The sequence below is a fragment of the Micropterus dolomieu genome, linkage group LG06 (genome assembly GCF_021292245.1).
Source record: "Micropterus dolomieu isolate WLL.071019.BEF.003 ecotype Adirondacks linkage group LG06, ASM2129224v1, whole genome shotgun sequence".
Lineage (NCBI taxonomy): Eukaryota > Metazoa > Chordata > Actinopteri > Centrarchiformes > Centrarchidae > Micropterus > Micropterus dolomieu.
The window spans coordinates 23,660,796-23,680,552 of NC_060155.1; the positions used below are offsets into that span (position 1 = coordinate 23,660,796).

The window sequence follows — 19,757 nt, forward strand, 5'->3', positions numbered from 1 at the left end:
GAAAAGAGATCACATTTCTCCTGTTTTAGCTTCTTTGCATTGGCTTCCAGTAAAATCCAGAACAGAATTTAAAATCATTCTTCTTACCTACAAAGCTCTTAATGGTCAGGCACCATCTTATCTTAAAGAGCTCACAGTACCTTACTACCCCACCAGAGCACTGCGCTCCCAGAATGCACCTGTGGTTCCTAGAGTCTCCAAAAGTAGAATGGGAGCCAGAGCGTTCAGCTATCAAGCTCCTCTCCTGTGGAACCAGGTTCCAGTTTGGGTTCAGGAGGCAGACACCATCTCCACATTTAAGACTAGGCTTAAGACTTTCCTCTTTGATAAAGCTTATAGTTAGGGCTGGCTCAGGTAGTCCTGAACCATCCCTTAGTTATGCTGCTATAGGCCTAGACTGCCGGGGGAATTCCCATGATGCACTGAGCTCCTCTCTCCTCTACTTTCTTTCCCTCTGTATGCAACCTCATCCCATTATTGCATGTTACTAACTCGACTTCTCCCCTTTCCGGTAGTCTTGTGCTTTCTCGTCCCTTATTTATTATTATATTTACGATTATTATCATTAACACTACTATAAATATCTGTACCATTTTTCATTTAATCTATAGCAACATCACCTTTACTACCTGTACCTCTTTGTGTATATTGTGTAGACTGCCTTCCATCCCTCTCTCTCTGCCCCCTCTCTGTTGTGATTTGGCGCTATATAAATAAAATTTAATTGAAACTGAATAACTACTATATTAAAATAAATCCTTAACCCTAAGCATATCTGTTTGTGAGGCAGACAACTAAGAACAAGGTCACATAGCCATTTAACACCTTCCTAGTGCAGTTACAGACGTGTCTGATGGTCTTACCTGTTGGTACTGGGAATATTTAATAGGATCCTTCTCAAATACTTCATATGTCTGGGACTCCAGATTGTCCATGAGTGGCTAAAGGGAGGAAGGGAAAGAAATACATTCTGTTTTTATCGTCAAAAAGGTAAAAAAAATAACATATCTATATTATGGAACAAACTTGAGCACTTCCTTACCTGGAGGGGAGACTGTAGATAGTCTTCATAGCCCTTGGCGAAGAGCTCGTAGGCATTGGGTGCAGGCCGGTTCTGGTTGAGGTACTCCAGGTACTGCAGGTAGGATCTGAAGTCCTTTTCAGTGTGGCGACTGGTTCCTGTGAAGACGAACTGGGCCTCCAACTAAGAAAACAGATTGCTTTAATAAAACAACACTTCTGCATTTAGCTGGTGATTAATTTCAGTTGAATCTGTGGAGTCATACCTTGAAAAGAGAAAAGATTATCCGCTGATGGGCTTTTGACAGAACAGGGAAGCCTTTCTTATTAGTTAGGAAGATGCTGGTGGGGAGTATGGCTGCCTTGATGGGTTCCCCGAGCCACTTATCAATCACAGCGTCTGAAGGCATGTCTGCTCCAACTTCAATAGCTTCAGGAATACAAAACAAAAGTGCATTTTCAGTAGCAGACACGGCCATGATTATTTCTTAATGCACTGACTTTGCCCCAGGCTGTCGCTTCACAGTGTTCTCTCTCACCAAGACAGATCCTCTTGTTGTAATCACAAAGGGTTCTAAATGAGTGCCACCTAAAGAAGCAGAGGCAAGTAAACAAAATGAGTCCAGAATTTCAAGGAAATCAATGACAACTGTTTTAGCATGCAGACAGCACCAGACTGCTCAGGAAGTGGACTGGCGTAAAACTAACCAGCTCCAGGTCTTCTCATCAACACTTGTGTCATCAACGTAAGTGCTTGGTTCATTTTCAATCAGATCTTCCCGCATATCCTCTGAAGCCATCAGCGGGACACGTATCCAGAACTAATCAGACACAGAGGACGACAGCAGTTAATGGAAGAACTTAGGTGTCTGTCTGACTTCTTCACATGCATGCTGAGTATTCCTTAATGCTGTGTGTCTTACATTTGAGGTGTGGTGTCCAGTGTGGATGTGGTTTAGCAGCACACGGGCTAGATTGGCATTATGAGGGCCCTTTAGAGGGACCATAAAGACAGGCAGGCCCAGATAGGCTGAGAAGTTTAGCTCCTGCGCCAGAGCCTGGAGAGAAGGAAAAAGAATGATGAGCGTGGCGGGATGACACAAGGAGACAGGATTCAGAGTAGCAGACAGGAGAGACTGGACAAGATAAGTTCACTCATGCTACAAATTCTTAAGATAAAACTCTCTCCAGTAACAACATCCACAACAACCTCAAAGGAAGTCTATGTCAAAGAAATGGTCCAAAGCGAGGAACTTACAGCCTCTGAGTTTCTGCGTTCTGTCTCGATTTCCGAATCTGCATCGATCCATGGTGAAAGCTTTCCAACAATAAGAGTATTCCAGTCTAGACAAAGCATTACAGAGAGTTAAGAAAAAGCATTAATCAACATATCAGCATTTTCTGTCAATCCCGGGAGTCATTTAAGCTCTCAGTGATAACATCCATCTGTTTCACTGGCCCTATAGTGTGGGGAAAAAAGGCTTAAGCTAACATTTTACCTATATACGAAATCTGATGTGTCAACTGTTTGTGTTAGCGCTGAGAGACATTGTAATTAATTAATGCCAGTGTCACAGCAGCCAAGTCATACATAAACAACACAGTAAAATCAGTATACCCACATTAACACTGTCAGAGTTGTCTACATGGGTCCACCACACCACAGAGTGTTACTTTAGAGTGTTGGTACCTTAACACTAATTTAGTGTAATATTTTACTCTTTTTGGATTTGAAATTACACCGCAGTTGATGTTCATTTTAGTTGAACTTTTGCACTGAATCCAGTAGGCAGCGTGAATCATTTTGTATTTGGTAAGAGCATTAGAGTTGCTACTAACAGTGTGGCGACATGAGTTTAAGTTATGGTGGCTCACCATTGCAAAACGTCCAGGTGCAAGCAGAGCAACATCAATATAAAATATAACATTGACAGATACCACTTCATCAACTTATCAAATAGTATTAAAGTTTAGACACAGGACAAAAGCTTTAATCCAAAGCGACTTACAATTGCTATATATGTCAGAGGTCACACCGGAGCAACTGGTTAAGTGTCTTGCTCACACTGGAGAATATGTCACAGTGGGGATCGAACCCAGGTCTCTCACACCAAACGCTTGTTACTTATCCACTGTTACATTGCCAGAGATCCGCTTTGGCATCAAGTGCTTGTCATGTTGTGACCATACATAATAGTTTAAATGATGATGATTTGATATTTATCGGTATAACTATAAATATGGAATGATATAAAAAATGTTATTGTGATAACATTTTTGCCCATATCGCCCAGGCCTAATATATATAATATAATACTTTTTCAGCTTCGTGAACGGCTTAATCATATCCTATGATTCAATTGTCTAGCTTTGCAGTTCTATTTTCTGATGTACTCAACATCAGACATTTAACGCCTGCCATCACCTAAAGGTAGATGGACTGTGTAAACAAACACCAGGGAAAAATGTGTCCAGACTTCTATCCCTAACAAAAGTCCGATATGTCGAATAATACATTTTACAAATATATTAAAATGTCTGAAATGAAAAAGAAGAGAATTTATTCTGAGAATAGAAATTGACCCTAAAAGAAAGACCATACCATATTAATATGTATTAGAGTAATGTACACAATATAATGATGATAGTGCACAGTAATACACTGAATAATTGTGCAAGTAGGTAATTTTACGCATTGTATAGCAAGGTGCTTAAGTGAGTTTAAATATGATAAAATAAAACATAATGACAACAGGCATGTTGCGACCAGGTTCGGAATTTAGTAAAAGGAAGTTGACGTTGACGAAGCCTGACGTGATAAAGGATGAGAGGTCTAGAAACACTGACCTCTTCCACACAGCAGCAGGTCTGATCGGGTCTGAGCACCGGCTCTGGATTTAGCGGGCTCCAACTCAAACTCTCTCTTGAACCTCGAGTGGAACAGGGGCATGCACAGGAAGTCAAACCTGCACAACAGGGAAAGAAAGAAAGCACATCATTTAAACATCTATATGATTCATAATGTCAAGCAGAGGTGAAACGCAAACCTGTTTACTTAACAATCCCCCAGCCATCTCACAAAATTTCTAACAGAATAGCCTACACGAGTTATAATAAATACTATCCAGTGTCAAGCACCTTTGAGATTCGGCACGTGTTGGTCATTCACCGGCTAGCTTAGCAAGCATCAGGCACTGACATGCTAGCAAACCCACGCACTCATATTATGCTAGCACACCAGCGCGCCCTCTCGTGAGCTCATTTCTACTAAAAAAACTACTCGCACTGTGCAGCACTCTCCTCACCCAAGTTTGGCGACCGCAGCTAACGTGTCGGCTACCTCCGGCACACAATTCAAATCTCTCCCGCAGGACACTCTGCTCCCCGTGCTGGCAGACGCCATGATTTTAGCCGAGTGGATGGATTGACTAGGAGCATCATGGCTTACGAGGAAACTGACGCCATCTTGGATCTGCAAGGACGTGCACGGCCGTTGGGCGGCAAGATAGTTTAGACCCAAAATGGCATCGCAAGTAATTCAGTTGCATATCTCGTAAATTACCGCGATAATCCTGCATCTACATTCTTCAGTTCATGAATTTTTAACTCAACAGTTGATGTTTTCGTGTCAACGTTTTTTTTGGCTCTGTTTCAGAAATGTTATGCCAGACAAATACATTTTTTGCTCTCAGATAAATTAACTTAGCGTAAAGTCATTTAATTTATTGGTATTCCACTAGATGAATTATTACTTAAGTCCCTCTATTGCTACTTTGTAATTGTCACTGGACCATATTTAAGACAGAGCAACAGTATGGAAAGTTTGACAGAAAATGAAAACCCTGCTGTTGGTAGCTTCCTTTAACAACACATTCAAAATAGTGTGATGTGTATGAACTTGCAAACAACTGGCAAGATGACTCGGTCACTCAGCAAAACATAGGGTTTGCAGAAAAGGGCTTCTGTAGATATTGCTTTCACCGCAGGTAGGATAAAATATCACTTATGTAAACTCAAGTGCTTTTGGACATATGCCCAAGCGTGTGTGTTTTTTGCAGGGTGTCATATTTGGGAGGGCTATAAAAGAGTAAAAACTTTGTTTTTTCATACTAGATGCTAGATGAGTGAGGGTCGCAGCCAATACAAACCACGTTTGACCAATTTTTCTATTAATGGACTCTGGTTTTAACTTTGTGTGATGACACTGCCAATCTCTGAAATTCTAATCAATCTATATCTGCAGATATCTGCTTCACTTACACCATTATGGCTTTGGAAGATATCTGTGGCTTCAAAGACTCTCCTGTGCATCGCAAGTGGTTTCCTGACTCTCATTTCGAAGATACAGCCACATCTTTTCAAATCAGTGACTATTACAGCTTTGGATTGGGAAGACGGAGAAATAGTGGGATCCCACTGCATTTCTTCATACCAACTTTGTCAAACTCTGCCAACCACAGACCTTCATTCCCCTTTTTGCCAGCCAACCATTCAGTGACAGTCCGCAGGCCTTTCCCTCTCTCTCATGGAACAACGACCTTGGGTTTCATCTTCGAAGGTGGGGTCATTGCAGCTGCCGACACACGGGCGAGTGCTGGGGGGCTTGTTGCCTGTCCAGCTGTTCATAAGATTACACCAATTCACTCCCATTTAGTGGTCACCTCCTCTGGTAGCGGTGCAGACTGCATGCTATGGGAGCGAATTCTGGCCAGAGAGATCAGACTCTACCAACTGAGGCACAGACGTTGTCTTTCAATATGTGGTACTGCCAAGCTCCTCTCCTTTATGCTGCACCCATTTAAAGGGACTGACGTGTGTGTGGCTCTTACACTTTGTGGCTGGGACAAGGAAGCAGGTGACACTGGCTTTGCAAAGAGGTCAGAAGACTCATCGTTTATTACTGATGATAGCTCCTCAACTGTTGTTAGTAGCCAAGATGTTACTGCAATGGTACATTCTGCATCTCCTAACAGTGGCCCAAAGCTGATATACGTGTGCAGTGATGGAGCCCGCCTGCAGGGGGATGTCTTTTCTGTGGGCTCAGGCTCTCCTTATGCGTATGGAGTCCTGGATAGAGGGCTGAGGTGGAGCCTGAGTAAAGAAGAGGCCATCTCCTTGGCAAGAGAAGCCGTGTTCAGAGCCACTCACAGGGATGCCTACTCAGGAAACAATGTGGACCTCTTTCACATCACAGCCCAGGGATGGAGCCAAAGAAAGAGAGAGGACCTGAAAGAGGAATATTATAGAGACATGGAGAGGAGGGCAAAGATAGTGGAGGGGGAAAAAAGAGGCCCTCTTCTTCAGAGTAGTTGATCCATTTTTGTCAGCCAGCTAGAATACACTCTTTCTTCATGATTCATGTAGTCTAAAATGCTAAGTAGTTTGAAATTGTTGTAGCCTTGAAATGTTTTTATCTGAATGCTTAAACACAAACTAATAATTCCCACATTGTAAATATGGTCATTGCAAGAAACTGCATCACACGCAGAGAACTACAGGACCACAATGTAACACAATGTTCCACAGCATCAACAGAGTGAATCTCTCTGCATTGAATGAAGCAGCTGAACAAGAGTCTCATGTGACAGAAACTCAGCTTGTGTAAAAGGGTGGTGATGGGGCAGTGGATAAGACGCATGCCTTTGGTATAAGAGACCTGGGTTCAACTCCCCACTGTGACACCCTCTGATGTGTCCTTGAGCAAGACACATAGCCCCTAGTTACTCCAGAGGTGTGCGACCTCTGATAAAATAGCAATTGTAAGTTGCTTTGAATAAAAGAGTCAGCTAAAATGAATAAATGTAAAACAGCCGAGGAACACACATTCAGACCTTTACTGTAATACATGCATGACAAAGCTTTATTGCAAACTGCTCTGCCCTACACACAGAAAAAGCAAAAGCCACAAGTGCTTTCCTTTACAACTATGCGTAGATGCTGCTTCATGTGCAAAGACGTTTGTGTGTACTGTAGTGATGCAAAAACACAACTTTTAAGAGTTTTGCAAGAATTGTTTGCTTTTGCAAGGGATATGTAATGTTTTGTTTTTTTGGCAGAAGTTTTTGTGGTTAGTGTGTAGAGTTTTGCATCGCAAAACAAAATGTACAGTCCGCCCAAAACAGAGGGGGCGCTGTGTGTTTCTACCACAGTGAATTTATAAACGTTCGTACTCCGCAAACGGCGGAAATTGCTTGCTCACTAGACAGTTTCAAAGATGGCTCTTGCTAGTGTGTTGAACAGTGATTGTGCGGATTTTTCATTTGACAATTTTCAGCCTTTGACTCTGGGATGTGGACCCGTGCATAGCGGTCTGGGATTTGACGCTACGCCGGGAGACGGTCTCAGTTTTTCTGTTAAAAACCCGCTGTGCGCCGCGGACGAGGATGGCGTCGAGAGGAAAATAGAGTTCCTGCATGGAACCACCACCTTAGCCTTTAAAGTAAGTAACGTTATTAGAGAGACTTATTGCAGCGAGCAAACAGCATACAACTGTAACGATACGTATATAGTTGACAAAGTAGACGTTTTCTAAATCCCCCAGAATTTAAACGTTATGCTTTATATCTAACATAACGCTAAGTTACATCTCAAACGTTAGCATGCTAGCATGGCTACAAACCGCTTTCTCATTGCAGATGACCTGAACCATTCATGGTCATTTGTCACATGTCTGGCTTCAAAAGCAACCCGATAAAAGTAACGTTAAGCTGGTCATCTTTGTGTGATTTTGAGTGTGTGATTCTGTTTAGGTGTCACAAAGCTATAGCTATTCTGCCATGTGGCTTTATTTACACCTGACCAGTGCATGAATGGGAAACAAGATGCCACTTCTGTCAACAGCAACTGTGCTGAATCCACACATGGCTTTTGTGTGTTTTAATAGATAAAGTAGGCTAATGATAATGTAAAGATAAGCCACATTTGTGTTTTACATATTAGGATTACATAATGCTGTAACGTTATCAGCCTGTGTGCCTTTGATAGTGCAGGTGCTTTATTTTTGTATTGTGGAATAAAAGCTAAATATGATGAAGAGCTGTCTGAAGTGAAGTGTCTTAATGTTTTTTCTTTCAACCCTAATACAGTATTTATGCTTTTTTAAACAAGGTAATTTAACTGTGCACCAGGAGATCTAACAGGTCAAGTGTAAACTTGTAACTTTATTCTGCTTATATGTCCTGGCATCTATTGTAGGAGGAGAACAACAGCCTGTACATTTTCTTACTGCAATTTGTTATGGTTCATTGTAATTATACTATTACACCTTCTGTAAATGTGGTTCCTTTTAACCCAGATGTCAACAGTGAGTTTCCATACATGATGCTCTTAAGTATTATTTCAGAACCGGGCATTATATTCTGATGGAGATGTATTGAATGTTTGGTTTCCCCAGAAAAGGTCTAACATGAAGACATAACTAAGTTTAAAATCGGCTGGTATTATTAGCCCCTACAAACTGATGAGGTAACACACCACAAGTTTGTCTCTCAACAAAAACACCATTATGGAAATGCTCATGGCATGTTAGTAGCTTTGTTCATAAGTAAAGTACAAAGCTGGAGCTGCTAATGATTAATGTCAACAAAAGAGGGAAAGCTGTTTACTTAACATGTGCTTCAAAGATTTAAGCAAGGCATAAAAGCTTATTAAAGCACAAGGTGTGTTTGCCCTCTACTTACAGAATCGGTCGATACCGTTGTTTTATAATTATCAACTAGTCCCATGAAAACGCCAAAAAACCAACAATGAATTCATGCTGTCAACTAGATTGTGTAATAGCCTGATAGTGCCACAGAACCCCATTGTTGTCCAGAAATGTTCATAAACCTGTAACAGCAATACCATTATGTCTGGGTGACATATCTTTTTTTATTACGATGAAAACAGCCTGTACAGCTTCTGCCTCTCACTGTGTCAGACAAGCAGAGCAGTGTAAATACTGAACCACGTCACAGCAGTTGGTTTTGGTCTCTTCAAGGGATTTGTTGATATAAAGAAAAGATAAAATAACAGTAACTTTATCCCTTAATCCCTGACTGGTGGGGGGGGAGGGGCAGCTGGTTGATGAAAACCTCCCCTGCAGACGTCTCCCTCTGACTGGCCAAATCTGTTGTCTTCACTTTAGCTCTGTATGGCTATTGTGACCGTCAGTTCAATGATAGAAGGTTTTACAGGGAAGCACTAAAGTCTTCCCTCTTATCCAGCAGCTTTCTGGCAGAGATCAACTATATATTGTTTATGAGCAGCAGCACACTTCTCCCTTGTCTAGATAGAAATAAGAGGTTGTAAATAAACTGTACACTGTCATCACTGATCCATCAGTGACTGCTCTGTTGTTACACGTTTCCCTCCTGCTGTAATGTGTCTCCCTAACATGTTGTCTCCCCCCCCACCCCCACCCCCACCCCCCGCTGTTGCCTCTCAGTTCCAGCATGGCGTCATTGTAGCGGTGGACTCTCGGGCCACAGCAGGCTCCTACATAGCCTCGCAGACCGTGAAGAAGGTGATTGAGATCAACCCCTACCTGCTGGGCACCATGGCTGGAGGAGCTGCAGACTGTAGTTTCTGGGAGCGCCTGCTGGCCCGCCAGTGCCGCATCTATGAGCTTCGCAACAAGGAGCGCATCTCTGTGGCAGCAGCCTCCAAGCTGCTTGCCAACATGGTGTACCAGTACAAGGGCATGGGACTCAGCATGGGAACCATGGTGTGCGGTTGGGACAAGAGAGGCCCAGGTAAATACAACGGCTGTATAGGACATGCACATATGGCCTATGTCTGTTTATTATCCAAAATTGGTTTTAACCAGTAAAACAATGACAGCTGCCAACAAAGTTTTGAGTATTGAGGTAAGAAGCCATTCAATCATTTACTGGTACAAGAAATATATTTTTTGACTATAATTTAAAGAAAAAATTGTCTCTCTCTGTTCAGGTAGTAACATTTGTCCAAAGTAGGGCTTATGGCCAAAGATTTTATCACAATAAAAAATTTCATACCATTTGATATCGATAATTATCACGATAAATGTAAAATCATTGTTTCTTTTAAGTCTAAAGGGTGATTTTTGCTCCTGAGTGAAAGTTGAATTAACCAGATGGTTAATTGGGGTTTAAACTCTTCTTTATGGTCAGAACATGACAAACACTTGATGTCAAACATTTATTGAAAATATATTGAACATTTGTTATATTGTTATTGAGGAAATTTATATTCCCAGCCCTATTCCAAAGTGAACATATAGAATTAGAATTATTAATTAAAACTGAACATAACTGTTGCGCTCTAAATAATGTTTTTGATGTATTAGTCTTAGAGCTGACTAATGACTATTTTCATTCTCAGTTAATTGGTTGGTCTACAAACGCAAGAAAACAGGGAAAAGTGCCTTTACAACATGAAAAGGCCAAAAAATGTACCAGCAGTTTGTCCCAGGTCAGCCCACTCTCCGGCTCTGGGTCTTTAGAAACCTTTGTTCCTGCTTTCGTTAGAATTTTATGCGAGTACAGTACATAATGAAATGATCCATTAAAATACATTTTCAATCTAGCTCTCCCCAAGTAAAGTAATCACATCACCTGAGCCATTGAGTACAATAAATAAGTTACGGTGTACATACAAGCCTAGTGGCTGTTTAGACCAAGCATCTGGTTCAATAGTCTGCAAAAGATTAGTAATTAGCAAACATATTCATAATAATAAGCATCATCATAATGTTTTGCTATTGCCCTGACCTCTGCTGTCTTTCATGTTCACCCATGCCAGTGCTAGTACTTGGGTCGCCAGCTTCCTCACTGCAGCACCAAAAGTCTGTAATTTTGAGGCACTGTGCTGCACCTGCCTCGAGCGACCTCCTTTCTTTTTTCTTTTAACTGCTCAACACCACCTTGGTGTTTCCTCACATGTTTTTCATCCATGATTTTTGAAGCACAAAAAAACGGGCTAGAGAGTAGGTCTGCGTTTCAACAGTTTCATGATGTTCTGATGTGGAGGGTGTGATTGATTGACGTAGCCAATTGTATGAAAACGTCAACATCCCACCCCTGTCTGGACCAGTAACCACACACACACATGTGCCATCGTTAAAGGCACATACCAATCGATTTGCAACTGCAGTTTTTTGTGTCTGTTTTAATACTATGGTTTATTGGCCCACTTGTCCAGCTTCCCAATATAATAATAATATAATAATAATATCCTGCAGCCGAAGGTGACGTCTTTAAATGTCTTTGATTTGTCTGATCAATTTACAGTGATAAAAACAGAAAAACAGCAAATGTCTGCCCTTTTTGCTTGAAAAACTACTTGGATGATTAATCAGTTATCATAATGCATATTAATCTTATATCTGATGAATCAGTTAATCTACACATTTGGATTATTTTTAATTTAAAAGATTTAGATTCTAAAAACTATGCAGGATGGATTTATAATTCTTTTCACGCGATTTTTCTTAGACTTCATTAAAATTGGAATTTTGTTTTGGTGTTTCACTTTTCAGCATATTTTTATATTCATAAACTAGTTTCAAATCTTTATTATCAGTTCACCATATATGTATTTGCTCAAAGCAGGGTAAAATCAACATGGCAGATTTGTTTTTTTTAAAATGACAATGTAATTCGGGTCTGACTACTCAAACACACTCTTAACTGCCTGCTCCTGGCATGTGATTTCCACTGCAAATTTAATTTTGCAGCTCTCACAGTGAGCTGGTTAGCTGTTCATTTTTCTTGATATGAAACTGACCATCCACACTTAAATAATGAATGGTTTTAAAGACTTTGTCCAGTGTTTTTGGTCAGCCATCAAATGTAATGATCTTTTGTGAACAGAACTGTCAATTCATGTGTTTCTTTTTAGTTACAAGTGCTGTTTCTTGATAAGCATATTTGTAGTTCCCAAAGTTACCCACTAGATGGTACTGCAGCCTCACTTATGCTCTGCTACCCTTTGTGCTTTTAGCTGTGGCTTTTGGATGCCACGCAGTGTGAGGCCGTACATCACAGAAGGTGTGCTTAAAGAGGCCGCCACGGTGACACGGTAATGGAAAATCGATGAGGCTGGGACTGCATGCCAGCGACAGTGCGGGCGGATGATGGACGTTTGGTCTCAGGCCCGGACAATTGGGTCGCATGCATAATGCCCGTACACCTACTGAGATCGATGCTGGCTTTGTCTGGAAAGCACGGTGGCTGTGTGAACAATGACGGCCCGCCGGTGAGCCAACAAACGTAAATGACACACGTTAAATCCCAGGCAATCAATTGGGGAAATAATGATGATCCCTGGAGAAATTCAATAGGTGTGGGAGCTTTGCCATGGCCCCTATAATGCCAGCGATTGAATGGCAAGGTACATTTCATGTAAATTAAATCAATCGCGATTAGGTGGGAAGCTCATTAGCGGGCTACAGTCACGTCAAGAGTACTTATTCCCTGATGGAGTGTCTTAAGCTGGATGCAAAATAAATTGAATAAAAGGTATGTTGAGGAGCTTGACAGATATGACTCTATGTAATAACATTAAATGTTATGACACTTGTAATCAGTGCATAGCTAAAGCGTGATAAGTCGAGAGTGGCTTTGCTTTCACAGCAAAAAGCTGTTATACTCTGCATGGCACCCTCTGCTGCTCCCTACGAGTAAATCAACGGTTTTAAATAAAGTAATATTTGATTAAATGGGATGTAACCACCTTGACAAATAGTAGAATAGTGTATGATATGAGACCTCGTCAGAGAAAACCCATGTGGCAGTCAGTTCCCAAGAGAGTGATGCAATATTTTTTTGTCTGTTCTACGGCTGCTCTTATTATTTTTACTCCTCATCCAGTGGTAAATTCTAGTAGGAAGAACAGATGACAGACACTGACCCATTTGATGTTAGCCACCCATTCATGGCTCCATGCTCCTCGCCTACCTCTAAAAGCTGTCAGTCCAACCAGCTACACTGGCTGCTGTTTAAAGAAGCCTCCTTAAGCACCTGTCAGTTGATCGATGGAGTGGAAGGAGTCTCACTTGGCCGCAACTGCTGCAATGCTTCACCATCCAGGCAACGTGCCCCTGCTTTCGCTTTTTTTTTGTATTTGTTTTTTTTGTACTGAGCCTTCGTCGCCACCTTCCTGTAAATTTTCTGCATCAGCGTTTGAGGTGCAGAGACTGTTAAACGATATGACATTGGGCTCTACAAAAACCCCAGGTGTCTTTGGAAAGACATGGATGTGGGATGTTGGGGTTTTTTTGGTGCCGCTCTGCTTCTATACTTGGACCTCCTAAACAGTCCTTATCCACCTCCGTCAACTGTGCTACTCAACACAAGAGGCTGCCTTTACAACTCTCTCTCTGCCTATTATGTTTTTAACGAGTCCCTTACAGTTTTCAAGAGGAACAGGCAGGTCTCAGAATGGCAAATTACCCCCGTGGATAGGCAGGCACTGGATGATTATCATGGCAAGCTAACGACAGGCTGAGGAAGCTGCAATTTGCCAGTTGAAAGCAATGGTAAGCCCCTTTTTTCAGAAAGGCAAGTGGCTCTCTATCCCAAATAGACTGTCACTAGTTCAGCAGAGGAACTCTGCATGCAGGGATGTGCAATCTGAGGGCATTTTGAAGTGTTTTTTAATGTAGGAGATGAGTGATAGCGGTGGATATTAGGCAATTTCATATGCATGTGTCCCTGCCTTTCTCTGTGTGAGTATCATTTTCACAGGTTTTGATTTGTGAAGCGCTATGAAAAACATGCCTTTTTGTGGGCTGTCTTTTTACCATCTGTAGGCTGGCTGTGGGCGAGCTCACAGGCTGGTGCTAGTCACTCATTCCACGTCACTTTGGGATCAGGCCTAGCGAGTGTGTCATGGTGCAGAACAAAATGTCTTGCATGTGTCCACAAAGCGTGGTGTGGAGCAAACTGTCCCTCACAGGCCCGTCAGAACACTGTGGGTCTGCAGTGCATGTGGGATTACATGTTTGGCCAGTTTGGTGTGGTGTGAGCTCTCGCCTCCCATGTGTCATTCAAGTGTACATCTGAAGGTGAGGGAAATGTCTGCATAGAGGCGTGTGTGTGTGTGTGTGTGTGTGTGTGTGTGGGAGGCGAGGAATGTGCTGTACTCGTCTGATGTCCACAGGATGTGTTTTTTGTCCTCCTCGAGGTGCAGTTACCTGTGCAGCTCGGGTTGCGGGTCGATAGTTAATTTTTAGCGTGTTTGCAGGGATCAATAAGGCCCGGAGCAGGGCCCCTGGGCAGACAGCGATGTGGCCCGCGTCAGCAGGTTCCTCGGCCGGCTTCGTTTTACTTGAAGAGGATGCAGCTGTTCATATTTGCCAGCCTTACTTCACTTGGAGAGGTTGCAGCTGTTCATATTCTCTCTCTGGAGAACATGGCGTATGTGCGCTTGCAAGTGTGAGTGTGTTTTGTTTGTGTGAAAGCGGCGGTGTTAGATGTACACCATCTCAGTTTTCCTGACAAAGCTCTACACCGGAGTCAGGAGAACGCAGGAGGCTTTTGCATCGAACTCAAGCCCCTTAACACTGTCTGTTTCTTCCTACACACCATCTTGACATGCCTTTTGTCCTCAGGGCTGTACTACGTCGACTCAGAGGGGAATCGAGTGTGCGGCGACCTGTTTGCTGTGGGCTCAGGCTCCATGTACGCCTACGGTGTGATGGACAGCGGCCTGCGGCAAGACCTGACCGTGGACGAGGCCTGCGAGCTAGGACGCCGCGCCATCTACCAGGCCACATACCGTGACGCCTACAGCGGAGGGCAGGTCAACCTGTACCACGTCCACAGCGAGGGCTGGACCAGGGTCTCCCAGGATGACGTGCTCATGCTGCACCACCAGTACAAGGATCAGGCATAGTTAAGAAATGAAAGAGCACAGAGGGGACAAGGAAGTGGGGAGAGAATAAGGTTTGTTAGGAGGTTATTCTAGTATCCAATGTTTAAGATGTTCTGTAATGTCAGAGTTGACACATGAATAAAAAGGACTCAGCTGCCTATTGATTTCCACTTGCATTACTTCTGTGGGCCGTTCTGACTTGTTTGCTATAGCTTAAAGCTTTATATTGTACATTTTTAACAACGCTAGCGAGCTCCACTCACCCTGCACAGAGTATGATTTGAGGGACTGAAGGAGAGATGACTCAAATGTGCTTTAATACAGTGTGGGTGTACTGTGGTGCTTGCCCTACATACATTTAATTTTGATCATACCCTCAGAAACTACACCTTTCTCAATAAAACCTGTGAGGTTCTTTTTTTTCAAGAGTGTTGTTTATGTCATTTTGCATGATTGTACCTTTAGGTAGGAAGATAGTAAATAGTTGAGTTTCTCTGAATTTACTCTTTATGTAAGTGTATAGTCTTGTCTCCTCATCTTGCTTTTGATGTAGTCATTTTGCCACTGTTTTGTGTTTACTTTTCAGTCATCTGGTCCCCACAGCTGTTGGGATTTGGAGGTACATCCAAAGCCTGTTTTGTCTTCTCTATATGTTCTGTGTTTGTTAGTGGGGAGTAGCACAGTCTAAATAGCACTATTTAATTGCATACCACCAGCCTCAGTAATTGTGCCTCCTGAGTTGTAACAGGGTGTTTTCTTCCCCTCACTGCTAATGTTCCCTTCCCCCGCTCACGTTGCACAAATACGTCTTTTAATTGGAAGGGGAAATTTATTCTTTAATTCCTCCCCGACACACTTAACTTCTCAATGCGCAGAGCTGTGTGCCACCCTGCCATGGTGTTTTACAATGTAACGGCCTGCGCTGGAAGTGTGTGCCCCTCCAGCAATTTTTATGGTTGGGAATAAACACTAGTAAAGGGTAGGCCTCTGAAGCCGGTACGCGTTAAAATCATGGTTAAAAACTAGTTTCACAGGTGACTAGTTAGCAGATGGAATAGAAATGGGATTTCGATAAATGGAAATGAGCGGGTCTCATCTGTGATGCTGCTCTTGGTAATGAAGTGATGGGAATTGCACCATCAATCGAAGCAGAACTATGCATGTGCCCATGGAGATATGCTAAAATGGAGTGAATGTTGATAAAAGCAACACTAAGAAGACATATTTAACCCCTTGACTGCCCTTGTGGCTTAAAGGGTTAAAGGAGTGATTTTTATTTTTTTTTACAAACTGACAGAATTTGACTAAATTATATTTTCAGAGTAGTGGATAAAGGCCAGGCCCTCCAGCACCATTAAATATCAAGCATACTGCGTTGTCATTTAAGTGTGGTGTCAGAAGCCTTGCCTTGATAAAAATAGCTGGCTTTTAGAGGCTGTAATTACTTGATGAGATACTATCTGAGCAAATCATAATGAAATGTGTGCACATAGAGCAGATTTCACCAGGAAACTTGAAATCCTATTTTGTTTTCCTGTGCACCATTTGTACCACTTATTAAACAAGCAGCCCCCATATTACTGAAGAACATCTCAACTAAACAGCTACTGTATAAGATGGACAGATGATTGATAATCAGTTGTGGGTATAGTTTTCTAATGTGACACCATGCCTGGATTAGACTACTTTTCCTCAGTTGCTGCTGGTCTGCAGACTTGGCTTCACATAGTAGTAATCAGCTTTATTTACACTCACTGGCCACTTTTTTAGGTACACCCGTTCAATTGCTTAACACAAATAGCTAATCAGTCAATCACATGGCAGCAACTTAATGCATTTAGGCATGTAGATGTGGTCAAGACAACTTGCTGAAGTTCAAACCGAGCATCAGAATGGGGAAGAAAGGGGATTTTGACTTTGAACATGACATGGTTGTTGGTGCCAGACAGGCTGGTCTGTGTATTTCAGAAACTGCTGATCTAATGGGATTTTCACGCACACAACCAGGGTTTACAGAGAATCGTCAGAAAAAGAGAAAATATCCAGTGAGCAGCAGTTGTGTGGACGAAAATGCCTTGTTGATGTTGAGGTCAGAGGAGAATGGGCAGACTGGTTTGAGATGACAGAAAGGCAACAGTAACTCAGATAACCTCGTTACAACCAAGGTATGCAGAATACCATCTCTGAACGCACAACACGTTGAACCTTGAAGCAGACGGGCTACAGCAGCCGGAGACCACACCGAGGGCCACTCCTTTCAGCTAAGAAGAGGAAACTGAGGCTATAAAACTGGACAATAGAAGATTGGAAAAACATTGCCTGGTCTGATGAGCCAGCTGCGACATGGTAGGGTCAGAATTTGGCGTAAACATGAAAGCATGGAACTATCCTGCCTTGTATCAACGGTTCAGGCTAGTGGGGGTGGTGTAATGGTGTGGGGGATATTTTCTTGGCACACTTTGGGCCCCTTAATACCAACTGAGCATTGCTTAAACGCGTCAGCCTATCTGAGTATTGTTGCTGACTATGTCAATCCCTTTATAGCCACAGTGTACCCATCTTCTGATGGCTACTTCCAGCAGGATAATTCACCATGTCACAAAGCTCAAATCATCTCAAACTGGTTTCTTGAACATGACAGTGAGTTCACTGTACTCCAACGGCCTCCACAGTCACCAGATCTCAATTCAATAGAGCATCTTTGGGATGTGGTGGAACAGGAGATCCGAATCATGATGTGCAGCCGACAAATCTGCAGCAACTGCATCATGCTATCCTGTCACTATGGGCGAAGGTCCCTGAGGAATGTTTCCAACAACTTGTTGAAACTACGCAATGAAGAATTAATGCAGTTCTAAAGGCAAAGGGGGTTCCAACATGGTACTAGGAAGGTGTACCTAATAAAGTGGCCAGTGAGTGTATATATCACTTTTCTGAAAGGCTACAAAGTGCTTTACAAAAATCAACACGACAGTAAAACAAAATGTAGAATCCCTGACAACAAAGGCTCTGTCACTTTTTTTCGCAAGTCTAGCTTTTGAACAGCGAGAAGAGCATCTGTGGATCTCGCCAGGGGGGACATAAGGTACTCATTTCTTATTTTTGTTCATTGGCTCACAAGCGTTCTGCTAATAGGCATCAATATGTTTCAAATGAAGTACTTGTCGGACGGTGCTGGGCCTCCCCAGCATTTTTGCTACCTGATAAGCACGAACACTTCATGCAGAAATGTTTTAGGTGTGTTAAGGGATCGAGATGAGAGTGTTTCTGAACTTCTCTTAAAGTTCTCTTTATATTTGTGTTTAACTGCTACAGTTGTTAGTTTAACTTTCCTCACTTTTTTCACCTAGTGCTATCATCATTTGTCCAATGCTTTAATTTGTGATGAAATGCCTGCAAAATAAATGATGTTTGCTTCAGCTGTACTTTGGGTTTAGTACCAATTAGCAAATGTTTGCATACTAACATGCAGAACTAAGACGGCAAACAGTTTACCTGCTTAACATCAGAATGTTGGCATTGTCATTGTGAGCATTTTGGCTGATGTTAGCAGATAGCTCAAAGCACCGCTGTGCCTAAAGCCCCATCCACACTACTCCGTTTTAGTTTACAAATGAAGAATTTAAACGAATACAATCTCCGTCCACACCAGCGTTTTAGCTGCATTTTGTAGTTTATCTCGGTCTGCATTAAAACGATTGAAAACGCACATCTATTGGCTGTTCAGGTACACTGGGCATGCGCATGCCGGTGTAAACATGAGGCAGATGGTCTCTTCCTTGTTACAGAAGATTTGGCGAAAGAAAAAATAAATACAGAAAAAGAAGTTGTTTTTTTTTTTGCATGCACCAATAAGGAGCTGGGACTGTTACTGAATTAATACAGGAGTGTGGCGACGGAAAACAGGCTGGGAGTCGTTGCAAAGTAAATATGGCGACATGCACAGTACAAGTGTAGGCAGATAAGTGTTATTTGCACGGTACATAATATTGTAATAAAAATACCATGTCAAAAACCCGGTCAGTAGCATCGTGTTTCTGCTTTGCATGACTTTTAAGACATAATCAGAGAACCGAGCGTGAGCGGCTGCGTCATCGTTTCTAAAGTCCTCCGTTTTGGCCCGTCTTCACTAAAACGCCCTCCGGAGTTTTGAAACACAAAACGGAGTCGGCAGCGTTTCTAAACTTCTCTGTTTTAGGTCTTCGTCTTCGCCGTTGTAGTCTGGACGGGAGGTGAAAATGTAGCAAAAGGTCTCCGTTTTAATGGCCTAAATGCAGCCCCACAAAGCTGCTAGCATGGCTATAAACACTTGTCTAATTAGTTTTTGTATGTCCAAGCGAGTGCAAGACGCTGAATGCTCTGAAGAGAGACCGTTTCCCCTATTTATTTGATTCAACAGGCTTTTTTCGTCCTGCCTGTGATTGTGCCATTTGGAACAGATATACTACTAAAAAGTGTTATCTATACTAGATAACACTTTTGCCTCTAGACGTGCTCAGAAGACACTTTGTACAAGCTTTTTGAAGAATTCTGAATTCTTAAGGTTGTTCTTATTTTGGGGATATAGTTTTGTTTATAGCTTTAGATTTATAAACCTGTGGTGTGTATGTTCCTGTCTGCCCTTTTGGCCTGTCTAGTCATGTATAGAGGAAACACTTCTCACCTGTGGTTTTTCACCATGTTGGGACTCACCCTGTCTGTGTCTGTGACCTTGGCATTGGACCAGCAGACTGTGGGCAGTGTGCTGCCAGTGTGGACGGTTGCATATGTCTGGCACAGAGATTGCTGGTTATCAACAGGTATTTTCAGAATAGCTGCTATTAAGTAGGCTACCGGCTTTCAGAATATTTTTACAAAGCTTTCCACACACAGGGCAAGATGGTGACACTCTGGGGAGGCAT

General features: G+C 42.4%; 3 protein-coding genes across 4 annotated transcripts in view; 2 read left to right on the plus strand and 1 right to left on the minus strand.

The window, feature by feature from the left end:
- Positions 1-4,519, minus strand: part of prmt5 (protein arginine methyltransferase 5) — an 11,561-nt gene extending 7,042 nt beyond the window's left edge. Inside the window, exons 1-9 of the mRNA XM_046052731.1 lie at positions 4,326-4,519; positions 3,868-3,986; positions 2,279-2,364; positions 1,944-2,078; positions 1,729-1,841; positions 1,560-1,609; positions 1,287-1,450; positions 1,043-1,204; positions 864-941 (exon numbers count right to left, since the gene is read on the minus strand). Of these exons, the coding sequence (XP_045908687.1) occupies positions 864-941; positions 1,043-1,204; positions 1,287-1,450; positions 1,560-1,609; positions 1,729-1,841; positions 1,944-2,078; positions 2,279-2,364; positions 3,868-3,986; positions 4,326-4,423 (1,005 nt within the window). The 5' untranslated portion in view covers positions 4,424-4,519. The remainder of the gene's footprint in view (positions 1-863; positions 942-1,042; positions 1,205-1,286; positions 1,451-1,559; positions 1,610-1,728; positions 1,842-1,943; positions 2,079-2,278; positions 2,365-3,867; positions 3,987-4,325) is intronic.
- psmb11a (proteasome 20S subunit beta 11a) lies at positions 4,067-6,434 on the plus strand. 2 transcript variants are annotated; one of them, XM_046052732.1, is made up of 2 exons: positions 4,067-4,553; positions 5,264-6,434. In XM_046052732.1, the coding sequence occupies exon 2, from the start codon at positions 5,287-5,289 to the stop codon at positions 6,331-6,333; it is 1,047 nt and encodes a 348-aa protein (XP_045908688.1). In that variant the 5' UTR covers positions 4,067-4,553; positions 5,264-5,286; the 3' UTR covers positions 6,334-6,434. The 2 variants fall into 2 exon arrangements, with proteins under 2 accessions (XP_045908688.1, XP_045908689.1); XM_046052733.1 differs by lacking the exon at positions 4,067-4,553 and adding an exon at positions 4,721-5,006.
- Positions 6,435-7,196: 762 nt separating this feature from the next.
- Positions 7,197-15,282, plus strand: psmb5 (proteasome 20S subunit beta 5). The gene is made up of 3 exons (XM_046052610.1): positions 7,197-7,459; positions 9,446-9,752; positions 14,594-15,282. The coding sequence occupies exons 1-3, from the start codon at positions 7,235-7,237 to the stop codon at positions 14,875-14,877; spliced, it is 816 nt and encodes a 271-aa protein (XP_045908566.1). The 5' UTR covers positions 7,197-7,234; the 3' UTR covers positions 14,878-15,282.
- Positions 15,283-19,757: the final 4,475 nt, after the last annotated feature.